Raw genomic sequence first — 26,367 nt, 5'->3', positions numbered from 1 at the left:
AATTTTGTAGACCTCTATCAGGTCGCCCCTCAACCTCCTTCGTTCCAGTGAGAACAAACCGAGTTTATTCAACCGCTCCTCATAGCTAAAGCCCTCCATACCAGGCAACATTCTGGTAAATCTCTTCTGCACCCTCTCTAAAGCCTCCACATCCTTCTGGTAGTGTGGCGACCAGAATTGAACACTATACTCCAAGTGTGGCCTAACTAAGGTTCCATACAGCTGCAACATGACTTGCCAATTCTTATACTCAATGCCCCGGCCAATGAAGGCAAGCATGCCGTATACCTTCTTGACTACCTTCTCCACCTGTGTTGCCCCTTTCAGTGACGTGTGGACCTGTACTCCTAGATCTCTTTGACTTTCAATACTCTTGAGGGTTCTATCATTCACTGTATATTCCCTACCTGCATTAGACCTTCCAAAATGCATTACCTCACATTTGTCCGGATTAAACTCCATCTGCCATCACTCCGCCCAAGTCTCCAAACAATCTAAATCCTGCTGTATCCTCTGACAGTCCTCATCGCTATCCGCAATTCCACCAACCTTTGTGTCATCTGCAAACTTACTAATCAGACCAGTTACATTTTCCTCCAAATCATTTATATATACTACAAACAGCAAAGGTCCCAGCACTGATTCCTGTGGAACACCACTGGTCACAGCCCTCCAATTAGAAAAGCATCCTTCCATTGCTACTCTCTGCCTTCTGTGGCCTAGCCAGTTCTGTATCCACCTTGCCAGCTCACCCCTGATCCCGTGTGACTTCACCTTTTGTACTAGTCTACCATGAGGGACCTTGTCAAAGGCCTTACTGAAGTCCATATAGACAACATCCACTGCCCTACCTGCATCAATCATCTTTGTGACCTCCTCGAAAAAAATCTATCAAGTTAGTGAGACACGACCTCCCCTTCACAAAACCATGCTGCCTCTCACTAATACGTCCATTTGCTTCCAAATGGGAGTAGATCCTGTCTCGAAGAATTCTCTCCAGTAATTTCCCTACCACTGAAGTAAGGCTCACCGGCCTGTAGTTCCCTGGATTATCCTTGCTATCCTTCTTAAACAGAGGAACAACATTGGCTATTCTCCAGTCCTCCGGGACATCACCTGAAGACAGTGAGGATCCAAAGATTTGTCAAGGCCTCAGCAATTTCCTCTCCAGCCTCCTTCAGTATTCTGGGGTAGATCCCATCAGGCCCTGGGGACTTATCTACCGTAATATTTTTTAAGACATCCAACACCTCGTCTTTTTGGATCTCAATGTGAACCACACATCCTACACACAATTCTCCAGACTCAACATCTACCAATTTCTTCTCTTTGGTGAATACTGATGCAAAGTATTCATTTAGTATCTCGCCCATTTCCTCTGGCTCCACACATAGATTCCCTTGCCTATCCTTCAGTGGGCCAACCTTTTCCCTGGCTACCCTCTTGCTTTTTATGTACGTGTAAAAAGCCTTGGGATTTTCCTTAACCCTATTTGCCAATGACTTTTCGTGACCCCTTCTAGCCCTCCTGACTCCTTGCATAAGTTCCTTCCTACTTTCCTTATATTCCACACAGGCTTCATCTGTTCCCAGCCTTTTAGCCCTGACAAATGCCTCCTTTTTCTTTTTGACGAGGCCTACAATATCTCTCGTTATCCAAGGTTCCCGAAAATTGCCGTATTTATCCTTCTTCGTCACAGGAACATGCCGGTCCTGAATTCTTTTCAACTGACACTTGAAAGCCTCCCACATGTCAGATGTTGATTTGCCCTCAAACATCCGCCCCCAATCTATGTTCTTCAGTTCCCGCCTAATATTGTTATAATTAGCCTTCCCCCAATTTAGCATATTCATCCTAGGACCACTCTTATCCTTGTCCATCAGCACTTTAAAACTTACTGAATTGTGGTCACTGTTCCCGAAATGCTCCCCTACTGAAACTTCTACCACGTGGCCGGGCTCATTCCCCAATACCAGGTCCAGTACCGCCCCTTCCCTAGTTGGACTGTCTACATATTGTTTTAAGAAGCCCTCCTGGATGCTCCTTACAAACTCCGCCCCGTCTAAGCCCCTGGCACTAAGTGAGTCCCAGTCAATATTGGGGAAGTTGAAGTCTCCCATCACCACAACCTTGTTGTTTTTACTCTTTTCCAAAATCTGTCTACCTATCTGCTCCTCTATCTCCCGCTGGCTGTTGGGAGGCCTGTTGCTTTTTGGAAATCCAAGTATATTACATCTACTGGTCCTCTTTATCTATCTTGCTCATTACCACATCAAAGAATTCTAGTCTCGCGCTGTTTTTCTCTATCTTGTCTCTCTGTTCCTGTCTCAGTTTTTCTCTGTTCCTATCTCTCTCTGTTTCTCACTGTCCAGTCTCTCTCTCTGTTTTATTTATATTCCTGTCTCTATCTCTTTGTTTGATTTATCTTCCTGACTTTCTCTCTGTCCTCTCTCCCTCCAGCTGGCTCTCTCTCTGGTTGTCATGGTAACACTGGCGGAAGTGTTCCCCTTGCGGCTGAGTTTTGGTTCCGGGTGGCTGTGCTGATGTGGCCGCCGTTCGCTGGGGAAGCGGGTGAGTGGGAGCAGCCTGAGCGGCCCGGGCTCCTGGCGCAGACAACAAATACCGCGGCCGAGAGGGAGGAATCCGGGGAAAACAACCTCGGGAAAGGGAGCCAGCGGGAAAGGGACCCGGGGACGGAAAATGCACGGGCCTAGGGTGGGGAATACCTGGGCAGGGGGGTATGGGGGAGGGAATACCAGAGCCTGGGGTGGGTGTGGAATACTTGGGGTGGGGGGAGTAGGGGATACCAGAATATAGGGGAGAGGGTAGGGAATACCAGGGTCTGGGAGGCTGGGTATGGGATACCAGGGCCTAGAGAAGGGTGGGTAGGGAATACCAGGGCCTAGGGAAGAGTGGGTAGGGAATACCAGGACCTGGGGAGGTTGGGAAGGGAATACCAGGGCCAAGGGGTAGGGTAATTACAATGGATAGGGAATTCAGAGTCTGGGGGGGGGGGGGGGGGATTGTATTGAATGCCATGGCTTGGGGAAGGGCTGTGGTGGTTGGATAGCGAATATCAAGGCCTGGGGGAGGCGGTTGGGTATATCCGGGCCAGGGGTGGGAATAGCGGAAATGGGTGGGATTGAGGCGGGAGGGTTGAAATACCAAGGCTGTGTGGGGGTGGGTTGACTGGGGCGTTTTGGACAGGATGGAAATACTGGAGCTGGCCTGGCGGGGAGGGGAGTGGAAATACTAGGGCCTGGGAGGGAAGTAAGTGTGGGGGGAATACCCAAATATCAGGGCCAGGGGAGGTGGAGGGGACTATCCAAATACATGTTCTGGGGGGGAGGGGGAAATACCCGAATACCAGAGACTTGTCAGGAGGGGGAGGGCAGGGAGTAGAGGGGAGGCAAATATCCATATGCTAGTGCCTGGAGGGGATGGAGCCTGAATACCAGGGCTGGGGCTGGCTCCTTGGCTGTCTGAGTCCTGGTATGGCCGTGGGGTGGCAGGGCTCTAGGATTACCAGTTGCTGAGTATGGGTGATGAGGTGAGATGCCACAGATTGGTCGTTTACCTGCTGTAAGCTAGGTGCTGTCTCTTTGAATTGAAGTCAGGTGCAATTGAGAGTGGTTTGTACTGTCTTTCACTTCTATGTTGTCTTTGCATAGACAGTACCATGGGCTGAAATCTGGTGATGCACAGCAACTCCTGTATCTATATGAAGTAATGGCAGATTCATGTTTCAGATGGAACTGTACATGGATTCCTACAGCCTCTACCCAAATATGAACCTGTTGTATTTCCAGGAATGTGGAAAGGCACATGTCAGCAGCCCATGGTACTGTCAGGCTATGCGAAGACAACATAGAAAGTGGGCTGACAGCACCTTATTTCATTTCAAAAGGAGGCACGACCTAGGTTACAGCTATGAATTAGGCTGAAGTAGAAACATTCACAATATGACCCAGAAAAGCAGCAGCTCGTGTTGCATAATGTTTTGTTTTAAATTCGATGATGTAAAGTATTAACTTTTTGTAGAATTTTGATCGCCTCCATGTCCAGTTCACAGTTTTGTTGTTCTGGTCCTGAACCATGAGTTCGAGTTCAGATCCCATCAGGGAAATTCCTATTTGTTAATGTCACAGAACTACTGTAACTATTGTAGCCTGGACCTTGAAACACTGTCAAGAATTGTCTTGGGTGTCCAGAAGAATTGTTGTTGCTGTGTATCGAGGTTTCTCACTCAAAAGTGCACTGTGATTGTCTGTTGGGATAATGCCGAAGTGTGGTGCTGAGGCACTCGATTGCAATGGAGGCTGTATGTGTAAAACTCCACATATTAATGTAGGCGACAGGAGAGATGACAATCATGTCAATACATTAGGAGAAACAGACCCATTTCAGCATCGCAGTATCAAAGTACATTTTTATTGCAGAAGTTTAACTAAACCATTTTCTGCATAGGTTTATCAGCTAGTGTTTAACACATTTCTATAGTATGTACTTAAAACTCAACATTGCAAAACTGGACTTTTTCTGTCCTCCCATTACCTCAAACATTCAGACAGTTGCCTGAAACTGGAGGTTGCGAGGAATGAGTTGACAAGCATTTTAACATTGTGTACTAAAACCAGAGATAACAGAAATACACTACACACTATACTGAATACTGGTGATATGGGGAGACGGTGGCACAGTGGTATTGTGCTGGACTACTCGAGACCCAAGGTAATGCTCTGGGAATCACGGCAGATAGTGCAATCTCGATCATCAGTAAAGTGATGGAGAGGATTATCAACAGTGCTATCAAAGAGCAGCACGGTGGCACAGTGGGTTAGCACTGCGGCCTCATGGCACCGAGGTCCCAGGTTCGATCCCGGCTCTGGGTCACTGTCCATGTGGAGTTTGCACATTCTCCCTGTGTTTGCGTGGGCTTCGCCCCCACAACCCAAAAATGTGCAAGCGAGGTGGATTGGCCACGCTAAATTGCCCCTTAATTGGAAAAAATGAATTGAGTACTCAAAATTTAAGAAAAACAGTGTTATCAAGTTGCATTTACTCAGCAATAACCTGCTTGCTGACGCTCAGTTCGGGTTTTGCCCTGGTTACTCAGTTTCTAACCTCATTGCAGTCTTGGTTCAACCATGGATAAAAGAGCTGAATGCCAGAGATGAGAGTGACTGCCTTTTACATCAAGGCAGTGTTTGACCGAGTATGACATCAAGGAGTCCTAGCAAAACTGCAGTCAACGGTAACCAGGGAGTAATCCCTCCCCTGGTTGGAGTCATACCTGGCATAAAGGAAGATGGTTGTGGGGTTTGGAGATCAAGCATCTCAGTTCCAGGACATCATTTCAGGAGTTCCTCAGGGTAGTATACTAGGCCCAGCTGCTTCATCAATGACCTTCCTTCCATCAACATAACGAGCTACAAAGTGAAGCCGAGCAGTATCTCTGGCAGCAGCCCCCCCCCCCCCCCCCCCCCCCCCCCCCCCCCCCGATGAAGTCTATGCATTCTATGCTCGGTTCGAGCAGATAACTAACAATCCGCTGTCGAGTGCCCCGGCAGCCCATAACTTACCCATGTCCACCATCACAGCTTCCGAAGTCAGATCGGTCTTCCTGAAAGTGAACCCTCGGAAGGCGACGGGCCCGGACGGGATCCCTGGTCGTGCACTCAGAGCCTGCGCGGGCCAGCTGGCAGAGGTGTTTGCGGACATTTTTAACCTGTCCCTAATCCACTCCGAGGTCCCCACCTGCTTCAAGAAGACCACCATCATACCGGTGCCAAAGAAAAAACAGGCAACGTGCCTCAATGGCTACCGTCCGGTGGCACTGACTTCAGTCGTAATGAAGTGCTTTGAGAGGTTGATCATGAAGTGCATCACCTCCATACCCCCAGAACGCCTTGATCCACTGCAATTTGCATACCATCACAACCGCTCCACAGCAGACACCATTTCACTGGCCCTCCACTCATCCCCAGAGCATCTCGACAACAAGGACTCCTACATCAGACTCCTATTTATTGACTACAGCTCCGCCTTCAACACCATAATCCCAGCCAAGCTCATAACAAAGCTCCAAAACCTAGAACTTGGCTCCCTACTCTGCAACTGGATCCTCGATTTTCTGACCAACAGACCACAATCAGTAAGAATGAACAACAACACCTCCTCCACAATAATCCTCAATACCGGGGCCCCGCAAGGCTGCATACTTAGCCCCCTACTCTACTCCCTGTACACACACAACTGCGTGGCAAAATTTGGTTCCAACTCCATCTACAAGTTTGCTGATGATCCGACCATAGTGGGCCGGATCTCGAATGACGACGAGTCAGAATACAGGAGGGAGATAGAGAACCTTGTGGAGTGGTGCAGCGACAACAATCTCTCCCTCAATGCCAGCAAAACTAAAGAGCTGGTCATTGACTTCAGGAAACAAAGTACTGTACACATCCCTGTCAGCATCAATGGGGCCGAGATGAAGATGGTTAGCAGTCTCAAATTCCCAGGAGATGCACATCTCCAGAAATCTGTCCTGGTCCACCCACGTTGACGCTACCACCAAGAAAGCACAACAGCGCCTATACTTCCTCAGGAAACTAAGGAAATTCGGCATGTCCCCATTAACCCGTACCAACTTTTACAGATGCGCCATAGAAAGCATCCTATCTGGCTGCATCACAGCCTGGTATGGCAACTGCTTGGCCCAGCACCGCAAGAAACTTCAGAGAGTCGTGAACACTGCCCAGTACATCACACAAACCTGCCTCCCATCTATTGACTCCATCTACACCTCCCACTGCCTGGGGAAAGCGGGCAGCATAATCAAAGACCCCTCCCACCCGGCTTACTCACTCTTCCAACTTCTTCCATCGGGCAGGAGATACAGAAGTCTGAGAACACGCACGAACAGACTCAAAAACAGCTTCTTCCCCACTGTCACCAGACTCCTAAATGACCCTCTTATGGACTGACCTCATTAACACTACACCCTGTATGCTTCATCCGATGCCGGTGCTTATGTAGTTACATTGTATACTTTGTGTTGCCCTATTATGTATTTTCTTATCTTCCTGTTTCTTCCCATGTACTTAATGATCTGTTGAGCTGCTCGCAGAAAAATATTTTTCACTGTAACTCTGTATACGTGACAATAAACTAATCCAATCCAATCATCAGGTCAGAAGTAGGGATGTTCGCAAAACAATGTTTTGTTCCATTTGCGACTCCTCAGGTACTGAAGTAGTCAGTGTCCAAATACAGCAAGATCTGGATAATGTCCGGGTTGGGCTGACAAATGGCAAGTAACATTCGCACAACGCAAGTGCCCCGCATTAACCATCTCCAATAAAGAGGATCGAACCAAAGCCCCTTGACATTCAATTGCATTGCCATCATTGATTATTATCACTGAGTAAAGAAATTTCTCCTTATTTTGGATTTATTTGTAACCATCTTCTAGATTTATTTGTCACTCCTCTATTTGTGGCCCCTAGTTTTGGATTCTTCCACAAATAGAAACATGCCACATCTATCCTTTCCAATCCATTCATGTTAGACCTCTTTTAAGTTCTTTTTCCAAAAGAGAAAGCGCTAGTCTGTTCAATATTTCATGTATTTTCTGAAACCTGCAATCACTGTTCTGCTCCCATCTTTGTAAAAAAAATAAATCACTTTCTCCAAGTCCTTTTTATTGAATGGACACAGAACTGAACACTGTGCACTATATGCAGTCTGACAAGTGTCCTAGTCTGCTTTTATTTTTCCTACCAAAAGTCCCTCATTTATCCATGTTGAAGTTAACTTGCCACTCAGCAGTCCAGTCCACAATGTAAACTTTCTCATTCATTCGTCTAAGCTGTTTATGTCAGTATTACATAGTCTCTGCTTCAACCATTAAATCCCAGAGCCCCACAACCGTCCGTGCAAACAAAAATCTGCTCTGAAAACTCTATTTTCTCATTCCACAGATGCTGCCAGACTTGCTAAGTTTTGCCTCATCTATTTCCAACTTCTCTACCTGCTTTTTCTCATTGCTTTTATTTTCCATGCTCCCTTCCTTGCTGCTTTAGCTGACTGTTCACCACCTCTATTTATTTTGTCGTATCACTAGCTCCCTTTCCCGTTCACTGTTGTGGGGCAGATAAAGGGGCTTGGGTACAGAACAACAATGATCTAATTGAACGGCGGAACAGGCCAAAAGGTCTATTATGTTTTCTAATTGTAGCCCACCCACTCCAATTTTCCCTGTCACTTTCCCTGAACTTCTGCCAATGCCCCTTAAAACAGAATCTCACTCCGAATACCAACTTTTAGTTTGGAGTTGCGATCCCTGATCTTATCTATCCTTTCAGTACGCAGCTAGAGAAGTAAACAAGAAATTATTGCCCTTCAAATTCCACCCTAAAACCTGCTTTCTAAACTCCCTTTGCAGTCAGTCTGGCTTTTCCAGTCCGAGATCGTTGACTCTCAAATGAGCCGTGGTGACTGGCTTCACCTCTGTAAATCAAGTCATTAAGCAAAACCAGGAAGTAAACATCCAGCAGTAATATTGAGAGCGGCAATCCAAACTGCATGACTTACTGTTTACATGTTAGGTTCAGTAGAACACTGGAGATGGGACAGGATTTAAGGGTTACACTTAGATGTGATTTCATGATTGAATGCAGATCAATGCCGTGACCAGTCTGACCAGATGGCTGAGCTGTAGGAGACAGAGGGTGAGGACAGACGGCTGCTTCAGTGACTGGAAGCCACTGTCCAGTGATGTACCACAGGGATCTGTGCTGGGTCCCCAATTATTCGTCATTTATAAAAATGACTTGGATGACTATGTGGGGGGTAGGATCAGTAAGTTTGTGGATGACACAAAGGCCGAGTGGTTAACAGTGAGGCTGAGAGTCTTGGACTACAGGAAGATATAGACGGGATGGTCAAATGGGCAGAAAAATGGCCTTTATGATGGAATTTAATCCTGAAGTGTGTGAGGGGTTACACTTTGGAAGGAGCAATTTGACAAGGAAATATTCAATGAATGGCACCAGACTGGGAAGTCCTGAGGATCAAAGAGACTTTGGCGTGTTTGTAAATAGGCAGAAGGACAGGTTACTAGGGTGGTGAAAAAGGCATATGGTACACTTGCCTTTATCAATCGTGGCATAGATTACAAAAGCAAGGAAGTCATGTTGGAGTTATATCGAACATGGGTGAGGCCATAGCTGGAGTGCTGTGTGCAGTTCTGATCGCCACATTATAGTAAGAATGTGATTACACTGTATCGGATGCAGAGGCGTTTCACCAGGATGTAGACTGGGATGGAATATTTAATTTATGAAGAGAGGTTGGATAGGCTTGGGTTGTTTTCGTTGGAGCACACAAGACAGAGGGGAGACCTGATCGAGGTGTACAGGATTATGAGTGGCATGGACAGGGTGGGTAGAGAACAGCTGTTCCCCTTAGTTGCAGGGTCGATTACGAGGAGATACAAATTCAAGGTGAGGGGTGGGAGGCTCAGGGGGGATTTGAGGAAAAACCTTTTTACCAGAGGGCAGTGATGGTCTGGAGCACACTGCCTGGGAGGGTGGTTGAGAAAGATTGCCTCACAACCTTTAAAAAGTACCTGAATGAGCACTTGGCACGTCTTAACATTTGAGGCTATGGACCAAGTGCTGGCAATTGGGATTAGGATTGGCAGATCAGGTGCCTTTCATGCGGCAGTGCAGACTTGATGGGCTGAAATACCTTAAATTGCACAGGAATTCAACTGTTCAAACCTGTTCTAGCCTTCAGTTAGATCGGAGCTGAGCTGTGTCTCAACTCCATCCACCTGCCTTTGCTCCACATCTCTTGATATCCTTGCCTAATAAACTTATGTACCTTGGTGTTTTATAATGCTCTTATGAAGCATCGTAGGATGTTTTATGTTAAAGTTGTTACACACGTTCTGTAATTTGTGGATGGTGGCATCCCTGTGAGGGGTTGGAAAAGGTAGCTTTGGTTTGCAATTTCATGGTTCAATTTCTCACTTAGCAATGTCAACCAAGCTCCATCATTCCTCAGGACATAGCTGGTCGTTGGCTATTGACATCTTCCGTTCATTACATCTGCTGCAACCTTTTCTCCGTTTTATCAATCCTTAATTAGTGTGCTGCTTAACTATTCCCCAGTATTTCCTGCACACTGAATGCCTAGTCCTGCCCAGTCTGCGAATAGAATCATATAGAATTGAGAGGCCATTCAGTCCATTGTGCCTGTGCTAGCTCTCTGAAGGAACTATCCAATTAATCCCACCACCATCCTCTATTTTTTCATGGCCCGACAATTGTTTCCTCTTCAAGTAAATATCCAATTCCATTTTGAAAGATACTATTGAATCTGTTTCAATCGCCCTTTGTACCATTACTTTCAAGATCATAACTCATTTCCTGCATCTTTACTGTTTAAAATAAGTCCTACTGCCCATCTTGTTCTTCCTCGGGAACGAAGAACTGTGGAGCTCCTCATCCCTGTCAGCTTCCTCTCACAAGCCAAGCCCAGTGTTTTTCAGCTAATTAGAACTTTCTGGCTCACCTCTTCCCTTTTCAACTCCACTTCTTTATATATGGGCTGTCTAACATTGTTTCCTTGTCCCATTTGCAGCTCCACCATGTTGAGCCGTCTGTCGGACCTGGCGAAGGGGGTCAACAATGTGCTGCAGGATCTCTCGGGGGATGATAGTGGAGATGGGACCAATGCTTCTCAGGGAGCGGTGAGTAAAGTACAGTATGATCTTGGTGATAATAGGCAAAGCTGGCGCAGTTCCTGTTTCAAGCGGGTGGCAGTGCCACCAGGTTTCTTTTGCCCTAAATTTCTACCTTTAGTTTGAAGTTCTGTACCGGGAGAAATATCCTTCAGAGTTCTGACGGAAGGTGACCGACCTGAAGCATTAACTCAGCTTTTCTTTCCTCTGATGCTTCCAGGCCGCTGAGTACTGCCAGCACTTTCTGTTTTTATTTCTGATTTCCAGTGTGTGGAATTTTGCTTTGGTCGACAGAAGTACATGTGGAATTTTTCTGTTGGCCTTTAACACCTGCTGGATGTGTTATGAAAACTTAACACACACTGTTAGATGCAATGGAAATTCTTTTGACAATGCTGTTTGCTAGAGCAAATGCAATTTCCCCGATGGTTTACACTCTTGAGAATGATTGCTTGCCTGTTCTGCTGCTTTGTTTGTGTTATGTAGGAGACCAGTCAGCAGCCTGAGATGGAGACCAGTACTGAGCAATCAGATGATGTGCTGGAGCGTCTGGCACAGACCGAGCAGCTGGTCGTTCAGCTCAAGGAACTCGTACGTGAGAAAGATTTGCAGCTTCAGAATAAAGAGGTTGCAATGAAGGTGAATGTGGTATTGTTCTGTAATTAGCTTTGGAGATACAACATCCATCCTAACTCTTCTGTCGAAGTCCATCCGTCTTGTTCCCTCCTGACGATTGTACCAAACATCTCATTATTTGCCAAAATAATTTATTTTACACTTATCTTCCTTGAATTTAGTTTCTGCTCATTTCCATTTTAAGTTGCAGTGACATTCATATGATGCTGACATTCATATGATGCTATCAATTTTTATCCCCTTTGATTAGGACCCTGCCATCATCTCTCTCAATAGGCAATAGAGCTGAACTTTCTTTGACCCTTTTGAAAACTCCTTTCCCCCACACCTGGACTCAGCTTTTTTGTCCCTCTCTGCACCCTGTCAAATGTCTGTATACAATCCAAGTGACACGATGACTGGAATGGTACGTGGTATGTGAGTGCGTTGTACATTCCCAAGTAACGACTAAATCTATCCTTCAAGTACCGTGCCAACACATCCCACCAGTTGATTCATTGTTCAAATTGTTTTGTCGCAAGTGGAGTCACTGAAAGTGACAAACCTAGTATCTGTCCTCTGGCCCTCTCTGAATCTCCATCCACCAACTTGGTCCCATTTAGTGAATGCTTGTGAGGTCCATTCGCCCCGTGATCATCCATTTTCTGTTCAAAGACGTTTCACCTGAATTCCCTATTGAGTTTATTTATTGTTTTTATTGTAATCTTTATTGTCACAAGTAGGCTTACATTAACACTGCAATGTAGTTACTGTGAAACGCCCCTAGTCACCACATTCTGGAGCCTGTTCGGGTGCACAGAGGGAGAATTCAGAATGTCCAAATTACCTAACCGCACGCCTTTCGGGACTCGTGGGAGGAAACCGGAGTGCCCGGAGGAAACCCACGCAGACACGGGGAGAATGTGCAGACTCCGCACAGACAGTGACCCAAGCCGCAAATCGAACTTGGAACCCTGGAGCTGTGAAGCAACAGTGCTACCCACATTATTAGTGACTAGTTTATATTCATAGCTCCTTGTTTTAGTCTCCCCACATGTGGAAACATCTCCATGTTTACCCAATCAAATCCTTGCGGGATTTAAAAAAATCTGTCAGGTTAACTATTAGTCTTTTTGTTTAGAGAAACGAACCAGAGCCTTCTCAATGTTTTCCAGTAGGTCTAAACTCTCCGTTTTGCCATCATCTTTGTAAATCTTTTTTGTACTTTTTCCATTGCCTCTATATCCTCCTGTATAATTGAGATTAATCCTCTGCATAGTATGTGTGACTTAGAACTGAACCCAAACCCACCCTTCCTAATTTCTATTTTAGTATGTCTGACCACAGCAGTAAGGGAGTCACTTTGGTAAGATTATTTGTGATTGTGCGATTGTTTTGCAGGAAGAGAAGGAACTGTCTGATGCCAGATTGTCAAAACTAAAACTGCAGGCAAAAGCAAAGGTTGCCTCGTTAAATGCCCGGATCGAGGCGTTGCAGAAAGAGACATTGAGCCCACCCTCATCACAGCCAGAAACGACGGAGGAGAAGACTGCCGAGGTAAGGAAACGAGTGTGCTCCTATGCTTAGGTGTGTATGAGAGTGTATTGGTGAGGGTTCCATCTAAGTAACTTTCAACAAATACATGAGCTTCAAATAAGTGCACCAGGCAATGAATCTCAGTAACCTCATCATTTTGGGATTTCTCATCTTTCCTCATTTAAAAGATCGTGAGCTGTTTTTAAAGATGGCGACATTATTGAGAAACCTCAGATAATGGGCCATAGCAGACTGTAGGATACTATTGAGTGCAACAACGGGAGAGAAGGCGAGGTGAATCAGAAATTAGCTATCAAATGATGTCAAGTCAAAGTTGCTACGATATATGTAGCCTACCAGCACAGAGTAGGCAAACCTCCATTGGTAATATCCAATTGCTGACGGTTAAGCTGGAGCCGATTGGAAAGAAGCCGGGTTCTTAGTCATCTGAATGCTAACAATGTTAATCATTAGACAATAATGTTCAGCGGACCACTGAAGACTATTGCTGGACGCGTCATAGTTTTTCAATTAGTGGAAGCTGGTGACTAAAATAACAAGGAGAATCAGTGTGTGAGCAGTTTTTCTCTTTAATCTTTGTAGCTGACCTGTTTTGATAGGATTATAGACTCTCGGATTCTGCTCTATTTACTGTCTGCTGGGATTTGCTGATCCACAATCACTTTAGCTGCTGGCTCTTGACAGGTACTTGGGAAGCTTTGAAAATAGCTGTGTGACTTAGTTAAAGCTCTCTTCACAGTGTGAGCCATTATTGGATAAATACGAGGTGGAACGACTTTGACATCAACAATATCCTTATAGTTTCCTTTTCGAAAGGCGGCACTGCCCCCTATCTGTGTGACCTCCAACTCCAACAATCCCGTGAAATCTATGTGTTTCTTCACTTCTGGTCTCTTATATACCCCTGATTTCCATCACTGCACCATTGGTGATCATGCCCTCAACTGACTAAACTCTGGAATTCACTTCCTAAACTCTGCCTCTCTCTCTCTCTTCCACTCTGTCTCCTCCTTCAAGCCAATTCTTAAAACCTGTCTCTTTGACCAAGATTTTAGTCATCCGCCCTAATGTCTTTTTGTGGCTTGAGGCCTGATTTTTCTGATGACACTCCTGTGAAGCCCTAGGAATGTTTCCCACTTGAGAGGTTAGGTACAGAGCAAAGCTCCCTCAATATTGTCCAACCAACACTCACTAGGCAGTTGCAGTGTGGGAGAGATACAGAGTTAAATGCCCTCGGCCCTGCTTGGCCAAACAGCCCCATGCCAGATCTAGCACAATTTTCAGAATAAAGGTCCATCTGCATTGCATTAAACTCCCACAGCAGCAGTCTCTATTGGTTCATACTTCATGCTTGTTTGGAGTGAACTGGATAATTTCATGCTGCTTTAAGAGGCAAGTTTGTGATATTGAACTCCTGTGGAGGGCTGGGTTGATGAGCCCATACTCATTCCACATGGAATGCTTACCATGCAGATGGGTTCTATCTTGGCTCTTTCAGAATTTGTTAAAATTCCACTTGTAACTTACCAAATTGCGCCATCAACCACAAAGCCAACTTAAATTGGGTTGTATTTTTTTTCTTCAAACTACTTTGGCAGGTGAGCTTGAAAGGAAGCTCCACACTTGAGCAACAAGATGAGATCGAGAAGCTTAAATGTCAACTTCAGCAACAGGAGGAGAACTGTAGGACCTTGCAGACAACTGTAGATGGCACGAATGACCAGCTTCAATTTACCAATATTCTTCTGAAGCAGCAACAGGCTGAACATGCACAACAGGTAAAGAAAGGAGACAGTTTAGCTCCTATACTGCCCTACCAAACACTCCCAGGGCAGGTACAGCATGGGGCAGATGCAAAGTAAAGTTCCTCCTACATTATCCTACTAACATTCCAAGGCGGGTACAGCACGGTGTAGATACAGTGTAAAGCTTCCTCCATACTGCTGTACCAAACATTTCCAGGGCAGGTACATCATGCAGCGGGTGCAGAGACAAACTCTCTCTACACTGTCCTACAAAACATTCCTAAGGCAGGTACAGCAAATGATAGATACAGAATAAAGCTCCCTCTGCACTGACCTACAAACACTTACAGGGCAGGTACAGCACGGGTAGATATAAAGTAAAGCACTGGACCTGTCCTACCAAACACCCCTAGGGCAGATACAGCATTGGACAGATACAGAGTAAAGATCCCTCTACAGTGTCCCCATCAAACAGTCCCAGGGCAGGTACAGCATGGGGTAGATGCAGAGAAAAGCTTCCCCTACATTGCCCTACCAAACACACCCAGGGCAGGTGCAGCATCTGGTTGATGCAGAGAAAAGCTCCCTTTTGCACTGTCACATCAGACACTCCCAGGGCAGATACAGGACAGGTAGAGGGTTTTTTCTCCAGGGAAGAGCTTTTTATACTGTCCAAGTGCGTCCTTTTCCATTTCAGCTATTGGTCATCTTGTGAGCCTTGGAAGCAAGGCTGATAATTTGGTGTGAATTATTGTGGAATTCAAGGCAATATTGTGTGGAAACAGAATCAAAAGTGTACTATCCAAACCAATTTTACATAAAATTTTGGTGTACAACAGACAGTTTCCAGAGGGCAAGGACCTGTATCTGACTCTTTCCACAACACACATTGTGTTTTCACATTTTGTCACTGTAGCTCCGGTCAGTTCAAGAGGTCATCCTTGAAAAGGACGCACGATTCCAAGAGCACATTCAGAAACATGAGGAAGAGCTTATGCAGCTAGCATCGGGATCTGAGATAAACAAAGATCTGCATCAAGTAAGTGTTGCTGGCTAGTAATGGATCACTGGTCGGGAGGGAAAGTCCTGATGGGTCAGATGGGAAATGTTCTGAATAGATTGAGAATTGGCAGCGCGACAGAAGTAAAGAATCGAAAGTGCTCAGCCTGAGAAAATATTGTCAGTGGTGTTCTCAGTCCCCTTCTATTTACAATATTTATCAATGTTATAAATGGGGTTAACGCAAATTTGTGTGGCTTGATAAGAATAACACTTTTGCATTTGAATAGCACTTTCACAAACTCGGGATGTTCCATCTGACTTTGCAGCCAATGAACTGCTTTTGAAATGTAGTCACTGTTAGAATATAGGAAACATGGTGACTAATTTCACACAGTAAGCTCCTCGGAACAACATTGACCAGATCATCTATTTCGAATAGAATAATAGAAGCCCGACAGTGGAGGAGGAGGCCATTCGGCCCACCGGGTCTGCACCGGCCCTCGGAAAGAGCACCCTAACTGGGCTCATGCCCCACCCATCCCCAGAACTTAGTAACCCCACCCAACCTGTTGGACACTAAGGGGCAATTTAGCATGGCCAATCCACCTAACCTGCACATCTGTGTATTGTGGGAGGAAACCGGAGCACCCGGAGGAAACCCACGCAGACACGGGGAGAAAGTGCAAACTCCACACAGTGACCCAAGGCCAGATTTGAACCCGGGCCCTAGACACTGCGAGGCAGTAGTGCTAACCACTGTGCCTTCCCTAAGTGATATTGGTTGATGATGTAATATTAGCCAGGACACTGAGGATTATGCCCCTGCTGTTCTTTGAAATAGTGTCATGGGATCTTTTGTTCCCAATAGAGTGGGCACTCAGGGCGTTGGTTTAATGTCTGGGCTGAAAGCCATTTGCTTGACACTGTTTACTGCACTGAAACGTCACCCGAGATTGTGCTGATGTCTCGAGTCAACGTGAACCCAAAACCTTCTGGCTCTGAGGCAAGCGTGCAGCCTACTGAGCCACAGGTGATAGATTTGTTTCAGAGAATTCTGGACAAGGATAAGGTGGGCTGAGATATGATTTTAATGTAAGTCATTGCAATTCGATAGGGGAAACAGCAAACATGTAAGGTGTCTGATGACAGAAACTGCAAATGATTTTGCAGATATTTTTCTTCCTGTGAAAGCATGTGATGCAATTATGAATAAGGCAGATTGAGTTCTTGGAATACATTGAGAACAAGTTAGAGTAAGGTACAGATCAGTGGTGAGGCCAGGTCTGTGCAGTTTGGATCATCCAACCACCAAAGATATAGCCCCGATGAGAATGATTATGAAGAAGGTTGAAGCAAATTGTTTTCTCTTCAATATGATGTGCATGTGTCATTTTAACTGGTGTGTGGAAGCATACATGTCTGTTTGTGTGTATCTTAGATTGTTCATGTGTGTCTGGTATCCATACATCTTGTATGTCTGCATGGTGCATGGGTGTGCCTGCTTGCAGGGTGTGCAAATGCATGTATCCATGTGTGTATTGTTTGCATGTTTTTCTCACTTCCCTTTCTGTTACTCTTCAAACACCGTTGCTTGGTAATATCCTCCAGTCTTGATAAAGGACCATTGCAGCCAAAATGCTCACATGTCTTTCTCGTGCATAGGAGATGCTGGCCTGCTGAGGGCTCACTACAATTTCTGTTTCTCTGTCGTATTTTAATTTCTGTACATTATGAAGGCCACCTGACCTACAACCTTTATGTTGAATCTTGCTAGGATGAGCACAAGGACCTTCCCTTCAGGTGATGATTCATCAGACTTCCTAGACACTTTAATCAAAACAAACTTTATTCTAAGAACTTAGTTAATATATTTATATATATATATATATATATATATATATATAAAAACACAACAGATTTTTATCAGTTACAAACATAAAGACACCACACAGCTACAGTAATCTATGTATAACAGTTAATGAATTCCCCCTTAACTGTTCCAATTCAAAAACAAAATCCAATAAACCAAAACTCTTTTGAAGGGCGTGGTCCAGCACTCTGCATTCTCAATTGATTGAGACTGTCTTTCCCTGAGATTCTGATCCCGTCTCACCAGCAGATTTCAACTCCTTCCGGAAAGCAAATTATATCTTTTATGTTACCAAAGCAGGTAGCTATAACCAATGTTTCTTTTTTACTGGAACAATTCTTTAAAATGAAAACATAGAAAGACAGGAAAAAAACGCTTCTTTCTCCCTCTGAATCCACAGCAATCAAAAAAAAATGAAACTGAGAAACCTCACAGCCGCAGCTCATCTCCACCCATAAAATGGCATAATTGAAGCCATGTGATAAGACAATAAACCTTTCTTAAAGGGACACTTCCATGACACTGTTCTGATTAAGGTGTTCCCAGCACTTCCTGCCTTTACTTTGGATTTTGAGTGTAAGTTTCATCATTGCTTCCTCTCGAGTATATTTTGTTTTATTTGCAGACTGTGAAATCATTACAGAGAAACCTGGAAGAGAAGGAGGAGGCACTGCTGGGTCGGACCCGTGTGGTGGAAATGTTACAACAGGAACTGAATGACAGTGACCGGGACAAACAGGTATCACCAACCGTGTATGCAAAACCTATGGCTTTATGTAGATGACTGTTGTTTTCCTTGTTTTTATTGAGATACTTGGGTGAAATTGTGTAAGTGTAGGACAAAAGATGCAAGTGCAGCAGAAGAATAAGGGAGTGTCTATTTTTGAAAACAATCTCATTACTTTGGCAATTTTACCCATATTTTGTTGTCTTGACAGCTTAGTGGCTTGCTCGAACACTTAAGGGCAGTTCAGTGTTCATCACATTAATGGGGAACTAAGTCAGTCACACAATCAGTTAAGGATGACAAGTTTCCTACTTTACAACAATCCAATAGATGCAGGGTCACTGTTACTGATCCCGATTATTATTTTTGTACCACGTGGATGTCACAAAACTTGTCTTTTGAAAGCCTGTAAGTCGTAGTAAGAAGGGAAGTCAGAGGAAGGGAGTTCCATAGTTTCTTGACGTATGGAAAAAATATAAATTTAGTAGGACACTGGAAAATGGGGAAGATGGAGGCATGAGGCAGCGCATGCAAAATATCTTGTTTGGAGCTTAGAGGACCAAGGGAGGAACAGTAAAGATAGTGCTATCCATGTAACAGCGAAGGACAAAGGGTGGTAGCTGCATGGATAGGACCAATCAAACCTGCTAATCAGGTAGTGCAGTAGATCCTATAGAGTCCATTGTTCAAGCGTTTATAAAGCTCATTGTGTACAACTATTGGCCAAACCAGATAAGGTAAAGGGAAGTCTCGAGAACTATTGCATCCAAAGATTTCTCAGGTAAACTCAAGAGAACCTCACCAACCAAAAAGAGATTCTACAATGGGCCTTAGTATTGCAACACTCGGGACGTGGTATATGAACCAGTGGCGCGTGATGGAAAGTGTGTATGTGGGGGGGCACAGGGTGAGGGCAGGATTACCCTCAGCTGTGATGCCCAGTCCTGCAATCGGGCCTCACACATAAGGAACAGCCGCTCGGTTGTGGTAGCCAGAGGGCGATTGTCTCCCGTGAGACTGGATGAAGGCAGAACAAATGTGCAGAAATAATACTTAGTGAACTAGTAGCCAGTCTAAAACAGGCATCCTGGGGCCATGGGAAAGCTGTTAAGAGTCGACGCCTTCAAATGCAAATTTGATAGCATTCAAAAAAATATATTTTTGATACGGTATATGGGTACTTTGAGACATACTGTGAGGTAAGTGGAACAAGCTCGGGAAGAGTAGGTGACTCTGGACCAATGTATCCCAAAGCTCTCCACCACTGCTGTTTTCCTTATGTCTGGGTCTGTTGGTAGACTAGTCGATGGGGATTGATTACTGTGATTAGTCAATTCTTTCTATTGAATTGTATTGTTACCACAATGATTGTAAACTAAATGGACTTTGGGTTTACGTTACACCGTTCTTATTCTCCTATCCGTATGCACCTGCAGAAGATGGGGCACCGTAATATCCTTATCCGCTCAATATTTTACCTGCTTTTGTTCTACAGCTCCTCAGGGAAGCGTTGAAAGAGGCAGAGAGCAACATCGCTTTTTTACAAACTGCGCTAGAATCGGAGAGACTGTCAGCTGAGACACGGCTGAGCGAGGTGACTGAGAAATACGAGACTGAGTTAGTGGAGAAGAATTGTGCTGTCACACAGTTGCAACAGGCACTGCAGGATGCACAATTTTCCTGTACTGATCTGACAGCACAAAAGCAGCAGCAGCAGAGTGTGATGGAAGACCAAGAGAGAATGTGCAAAACGCTGACTGATGAAATAAAGAAGTTGCAAGGTTTGAATGCCAATTTCTCAAAGAGAGTGATAGCTATGTTTCAGTATTTATTGACTGTGTTTCCTGCTCAGTGTTTTAACAGAGGTTCTCCTGATCTTTCCGGTAACTTCCCATTTCAATGGTGCTTGCTCTGAGGGTTAACATTGATCCTATTTTGCCCCTCATTTGTTTTTCGGATTTCATGTCAAACATTACATTGTGGTGCTTAATCACAGACCTGATTTTACAGACTTAACGTGTAATATATTTGCAATTAAATAAATATGACCGGAAAGTTTGAAAGTAGTACAAATACATTCGGAAACGTAACATCAGCAGAAGTCTGAAATTGATTGGATGCTGATAGAAAGGACTTCATAGCTTGAAAGATAAAGCCTTGATTATTGACCACGAAAATGTTTCATTCATTCTTGGGATTGGTGTAACACTATATTAGATAACTTTCCTTCAAACAGGTAGTTCAGAATAAATCTTCATAAAAGATACCGAAATCAAACAAACTCCCTTTTTAATCCGTTAATTATTTTAGACTTGAAATTTTTCAATAACTTGTTGAGAATTGCAAGTGAAGATTCAGGCCTTGATTACAGGAATCCAACAGGACTGAAAAGAGTAGGGGTGAGGGGGGGCGTGCTCGGTAATTCAGGACATGCTGGTTAGGTGATGCCAGTCTTTAACAACTTACACATTTGTTAAGGTTAGCAATGCTTACTGGAAAATAGACACCCAATTTCAATATTGATTGCTATCAGGACAGGTACAGCACGGGTTAGATAAGAGTAAATCTCCCTCTGCACTGTCCTACCAAACAATCCCAGAGCAGGTGCAACATGGTTGGATGCATGCGCAGTGGAGATCATTATCTAGTTTCTCGGCATTACTGAAGTCCATCAGCCTGGTACCATGTTGGTAAATCATCTCAAGGCCTTCCTTAATTGTGGTATCCAGAATTTAAGACCGTACACCCAGTTGAGGTCTAACTAAACAGCCAATAATTTATTAGAACATGAAAATATAAAAGATATGAGCAGGAGCAGGCCATTCCGTTCTTCAAATCTGTTCCAAAATTCAGTAAGACCATGGCTGTTCTATCTTAACTAGACCTTCCTGTACTTTCCCCATATTCTAAAATTCTTGTGGTACCTAAAATATATCGATCTCTGTCTTGAAATATACTCAATAACTGAGCATCCATATCTCCTGGGTACTGAGTTGCCAAGATGCACAACCTTTTGAATGAAGACATTTCTTACATCTCCGTTCTAAATGGCTGACCCTCTACTTTGAGACTATTACCTCTTGTTTTAGACTCCCTAGCCAAGGTAAACATCTTCGCATCTACTGCCAAACTCCATAATAATTTTATAGATATCAATTTGATCAGTTCTAATTCTTCTAAATCCTAGGGGATGCAGGTTTAACCTCCTCGTGTCTCCTCATAGAAATATCCTCCCACCCCAACAATCGGTCCATTGAAAATTCTTTGTACTTATTCTAAGCAAATATATCCTGCCTTGGGCGAGGAAACAAATAGTAAATAGTATTTTAGGTGTGGTCTCAGCTGTGTGGGATTTTGTTTCTACTGCCCGAGGCAGACATCTGCTTTATGTGTTGGCCACGTGACTTGAAGTAGAACTTTGTGACATCAGTCCTGAATTCATGTTTTGATTTTTTTTTCAAATTAGCACCTTCAGGGCAAAACAGGAACATAAAATTCAGGGAGACCTTTTTTTTCACTCCTGCAGATGGACTGAGGAAGGTTGAAGCCAGTGAGCAATCCGAACCTGAACTAACATCTGAAAGGGAGACATCTGTCAGAGTCCAAGAGCTTGAAGAGAAAGTCCAGGAACTGCAGGTTAGAGAACTATTTCTGCAAGTGGGGTGGATGGGCAGAAACAGAATTGACCACTGACTGGTGAAGTCTGCAGCATTAACATGTGTTGCCCTCGCACACTAACTAGATCAAGATCGGCACAGCAGAGGTCAGGAGCTGCTCATGGTTCTATTTGAAACTTGTGCATGGCATGCAGACAACTCAGTGGGAGTGGACTGGGCTGCAGAGATTGTTTGAATCCCATTCTGTCTATCCTTCCATCCCTTTCTCTATACCTTCCTCCTGATTTTGCTCTGCTTTCTGCTGTCCCCCTTCAGCGCAAAAGACAATGAACAACACTGAGCTGGTGGTCTGGTTTCCTCCCACATTCCAAAGATGTGAAGGTTAGGTGAATTGGCCATGCTAAATTGTCCCTTAGTGTCCAAAGATGTGTATGTTAGGTGGGGTTCTGGGAATAGTGCAGGGGAGTGGGCCTAGGTGGGATGCTCCTTCAGAGGGTCGGTGCAGACCCAATGGTTTGTGATGCCATTGGAACCTCCTCTAAGAGTGAGTTCATGCCCACACTCATCCAGCTATCTCCTCTCTGGAGGCTCAACGGGGTACAATCCATGTCACCACTGTCATCTCACCCGCTTCCTGTGTGGGCCTAGACTGTGTGTTCAATCACATTAAGCAACACTGCTGAGTATGGTCCTAGCCTTACCCAATATCCACACATAGGCTCTGTCCAACAGGGGTCAATGGATTAAGTGGCCAAGGATGGAAACCCACGGGCTGCAGCATCCCAACTGAACCCAGCAAATGCAGGAGAAACCAGGGCTGAAAATTCCAAAGCTCTTCTGTGTATCAACATCATGCTCTAGTGCGGTTTAGTGTTAGGAGCAAGGGTAGACCATACAGCCCATCGAGCCTGCTCGACCATTTAATACGATCAAGGCTGATCATCAACTTAGAATCATAGAATTCCTACAGTGCAGAAGGAGGCCATTCGGCCCATCGTGTCTGCGCCGACCCTCTAAAAGAGCACCCCAGCCGCCCTATCCCTGTAACCTAACCTGCACATCCTTGGACACTAAAGGGCAATTTAGCATGGCCAATCCACCTAACCTGCACATCTTTGGACTCTGGGAGGAAACCTGAGCACCCGGAAGAAACCCACGCAGACACTGGGAGAAAGTGCAAACTCCACACAAGATGGTCACCCAAGGCCAGAATTGAACTGGGTCCCTGGCGCTGTGAGGCAGCAGTGCTAGCCACTGTGCCACCTTGCCTTTTTCCCCCCCACACTATCCCATATCCTTTTAGGTCATTGATGTTTAGAAATTTTTCAATCTCTTGTTGGCTTACAGTGATTTGACTTCTTTGCAAATTAATATGTTGTTCTCACTACAGTTCACAGGTATTGATACTTTATTTAGTTTCCTTTGTTCCTATGCCTCTCCCTGCAAAATCTCAACTCACTCACCCATTCCCTTGTGCATTAAGTAACGTAATGAAGATGCAAAACAATAACATTGAGATCTATATTGCGATACTGCTTCAAATCTGAAGCTGAGCTGCTATTTTAGGACTGAGATTAAGCTTTAAGCATCTTATAAATTATCTCTGTGCCACTTTTAATATCCCAGTTAGTCCTGCTTACATAGTTGGATTTCAGTAGTTATTGATTTTAACTGCCAAGTAAGCTAATGGTTTCTGCAGTACAATATTCTAGTAGCACTGAGAGACGAGTGACAAACCATACGTTTTATTACTGTAATGTCAGCCGTGGCTCAGTTGGCAGCATTTTTGCCTCCGAGTCACAAGGTTATGATTCAAATCCCACTCCAGGGCTTGAGTTCAAAAATCAAGGCTGAGACCCCAGTGCAGTACTGAGGGAGTACTGCACTGTTGAATGTGCTGTCTTTTGAATGAGACTTTATATTGTGACAGTGACACTACTTCGAAGCAGAGCAGAGGAGTTATCCCCAGTGTCCTGACCAATATGGATTGCAGCTGTTCAAGAAGGTAGATCAACATCACCTTCTCAAGGGCAATTAGGGATGGGCAATGACTGCTGGCCTGTGTGTAACCAGTTGCCTGTAACTGCAGTTTCGGGTTCTAACCAGTAGATAGTGCTATTAGGCAAGTTTCTGACATCATTCATATAACTTTGTTGACATTTTACATAAGAACAAAACTGATATTTGTCAATTGATTGTGAGCAATATGTTTAGTTAATCATAGATCATATAATTTACAGTGCGGTTCCCAAAAATTAAATCATTTTATAGAAGTTCTTGTGATCCGGAAGACGATGAACTGTCACATTCAGCAATTTGTGATTTTGATTCTCCCTAACCTCCCCTTCCCGCTACCCAGACTGCTGCTGAGGAACAGGAGGTGGCATCGCAGAACAGATTGGCAGAGCTGGAAGAGGAGAAAGGAAGCCTGTTGTGGAAGACCGTGGACTATGAGGAGGTCAAGACTGAAAATGGTAAGTGGGTTTGTTTTAAAAGGGGGCCAAATATTTTTAAAATAGATGGTTGGCCATTTAATCTATATTTTGCCGTTGCTGGTTAAGGGAGGTATGTTGGTAGGACACGGAGAGAGAGTTCCCTGTCCTTCTAATAGTGCCATGGAATCTTTGACGTTGGAGTTTGTGTGTGTTTCCTCTTACCCACAGGAGCACTGCAGACTGAAAACACACAGACCTTCTCCTTGTCCGCAGCCTGCCCTCCGTACCCACCCTTGTGCGTAGTTGTGGGGTTTGGGTGTCAAATAATGAATCACATAAATGTCACTCACAAGCTATGCCACGAGGTACAGCACACCACAACAAACCCCTCAGATTTCTGCATTCAGTCTTCAGAAGTGTGATTTGCTGCCTACCTATCATATACCCTATCTCTAATCTTCAAATTCTCCAGAGGACTGGAGCATTGAACTTTTGTTCAAAGTAGGCTGCAAGGATAGACCCAGCAACCACAGGTCAGTTAGACCTCGGGAGTAGGAAAGCCTCTGGATATGATCATCCTGGTCAAAATCAAGTCACTTGGACGAGAAATAAAAAGTGCTGGAAAAACCCAGCAGTCTGGCAGCATCTGTGGAGAGCGAAACCGTGAACGTTTCGAGTCCAATATGACTCTTTGGTAACAAGTCACTTAGACAAGTACAAATTAAGTAAAGGATAACCAACACGGATTTGTTAAAGGCAAATCATGTTTAACTAATTTGATTGAGTTTTTGCTGAGGTAACAGAAAGGGTTGACAAAACTAATCCAGGTGGTGTATATGGACTTCAAAAAGACGTTTGATGAAATGCCATATAGTAGGCTTGTCAGCACAGTTGAAGCTTGTCTGAGTGACAGAAAACGGATGGAACATACAGTGCAGAAGGAGGCCATTCGGCCCATCGAGTCTGCACCAACCCACTTAAGCTCTCACTTCCACCCTCTCCCCGTAACCCAATAACCCCTCCTAACCTTTTTGGACACTAAGGGCAATTTATCATGGCCAATCCACCTAACCTGCACGTCTTTGGACTGTGCGAGGAAACCGGATCACCCGGAGGAAACCCACGCAGACACTGGGAGAATGGCCAGACAGTGACCCAGCGGGGAATCGAACCTGGGACCTGCGCTGTGAAGCCACAGTGCTAGCCACTTGTGCTACCGTACTGGCCACTGTAGTGAATGACGCTTTTGTGGATTGGAGGAAGGTATACAGTGATGTTTACTGGGGTAGTTACTGCAACCTCTCATCTTGATGTATGTTAACTGCTCACACATGAGTGTACAGGGCACAATTTCAACATTTTCAGATGACACAAAACTTGGAAGTATTGTGAACTGTGGGACCGTGGTGATAGGTTTCAAGGGGACGCAGAGAGGCGGGTGAAACGAACGGACACTTGGCAGATGAAATTTAATACAGAGAACAGCAAAATGATAGATTTTGGTTGGAAGAATGAGGAGAAGAACTATAAAAAAAGTACTATAAAATAAAGAATACTTTTCTAAAAGGAGTAGAAGAGAGAGAACTGTGGATGTAAGTTTTTTTTTGTCTTAATTCACGGGATGTGGGCATCGTTGGCTGGGCCAGCATTTTGTTGCCCACTGACTTGGTCATTTCGGAGTCAAATCATATTTCTGTGGATCAGGAGTTACATGTAGGCCAGAGCAGATAAGAGATGGCAAATTTCCTTCCCTAAAGGACATTTTTTACAACCATCAGCAATGGGTTCATCGTCATTGGACCTTCTAGATTTTTAATGAACTAAAATTTCACTGTCTGCTGTTGTGTGATTCAAACCTGGGTCCCCAGAGCATTACACTGGATCTATACAGGATACCTGGCTTTCTAATTAGAGGCATACATTGAAAAAGCAAAGACGTAATGATGAACCTTTATAAAACATTGGTTTGACCACAACTGGAGATATGTGTCCAAATCTGGACCATGAACTTTAGAAAGGATGTGAAGGCGTTTGAGAAAATATTTAGGACAC

The 26,367-nt window shown here is 44.6% G+C and overlaps 1 protein-coding gene across 1 annotated transcript in view; it reads left to right on the top strand.

Annotated features, from left to right (window-relative positions):
• Positions 1-2,482: 2,482 nt before the first annotated feature.
• LOC140387913 (golgin subfamily B member 1-like) overlaps positions 2,483-26,367 on the top strand; it is a 71,606-nt gene continuing 47,721 nt past the window's right edge. Inside the window, exons 1-10 of the mRNA XM_072471221.1 lie at positions 2,483-2,571; positions 10,648-10,756; positions 11,234-11,386; positions 12,764-12,919; positions 14,518-14,697; positions 15,581-15,703; positions 18,162-18,275; positions 19,759-20,044; positions 21,790-21,899; positions 24,240-24,354. Of these exons, the coding sequence (XP_072327322.1) occupies positions 10,655-10,756; positions 11,234-11,386; positions 12,764-12,919; positions 14,518-14,697; positions 15,581-15,703; positions 18,162-18,275; positions 19,759-20,044; positions 21,790-21,899; positions 24,240-24,354 (1,339 nt within the window). The 5' untranslated portion in view covers positions 2,483-2,571; positions 10,648-10,654. The remainder of the gene's footprint in view (positions 2,572-10,647; positions 10,757-11,233; positions 11,387-12,763; positions 12,920-14,517; positions 14,698-15,580; positions 15,704-18,161; positions 18,276-19,758; positions 20,045-21,789; positions 21,900-24,239; positions 24,355-26,367) is intronic.

The sequence above is a fragment of the Scyliorhinus torazame genome, chromosome 13 (assembly GCF_047496885.1).
Source record: "Scyliorhinus torazame isolate Kashiwa2021f chromosome 13, sScyTor2.1, whole genome shotgun sequence".
Lineage (NCBI taxonomy): Eukaryota > Metazoa > Chordata > Chondrichthyes > Carcharhiniformes > Scyliorhinidae > Scyliorhinus > Scyliorhinus torazame.
The sequence above is the reverse complement of the archived record's forward strand: the minus strand, read 5'-3'. Positions and strand labels throughout refer to the sequence as shown.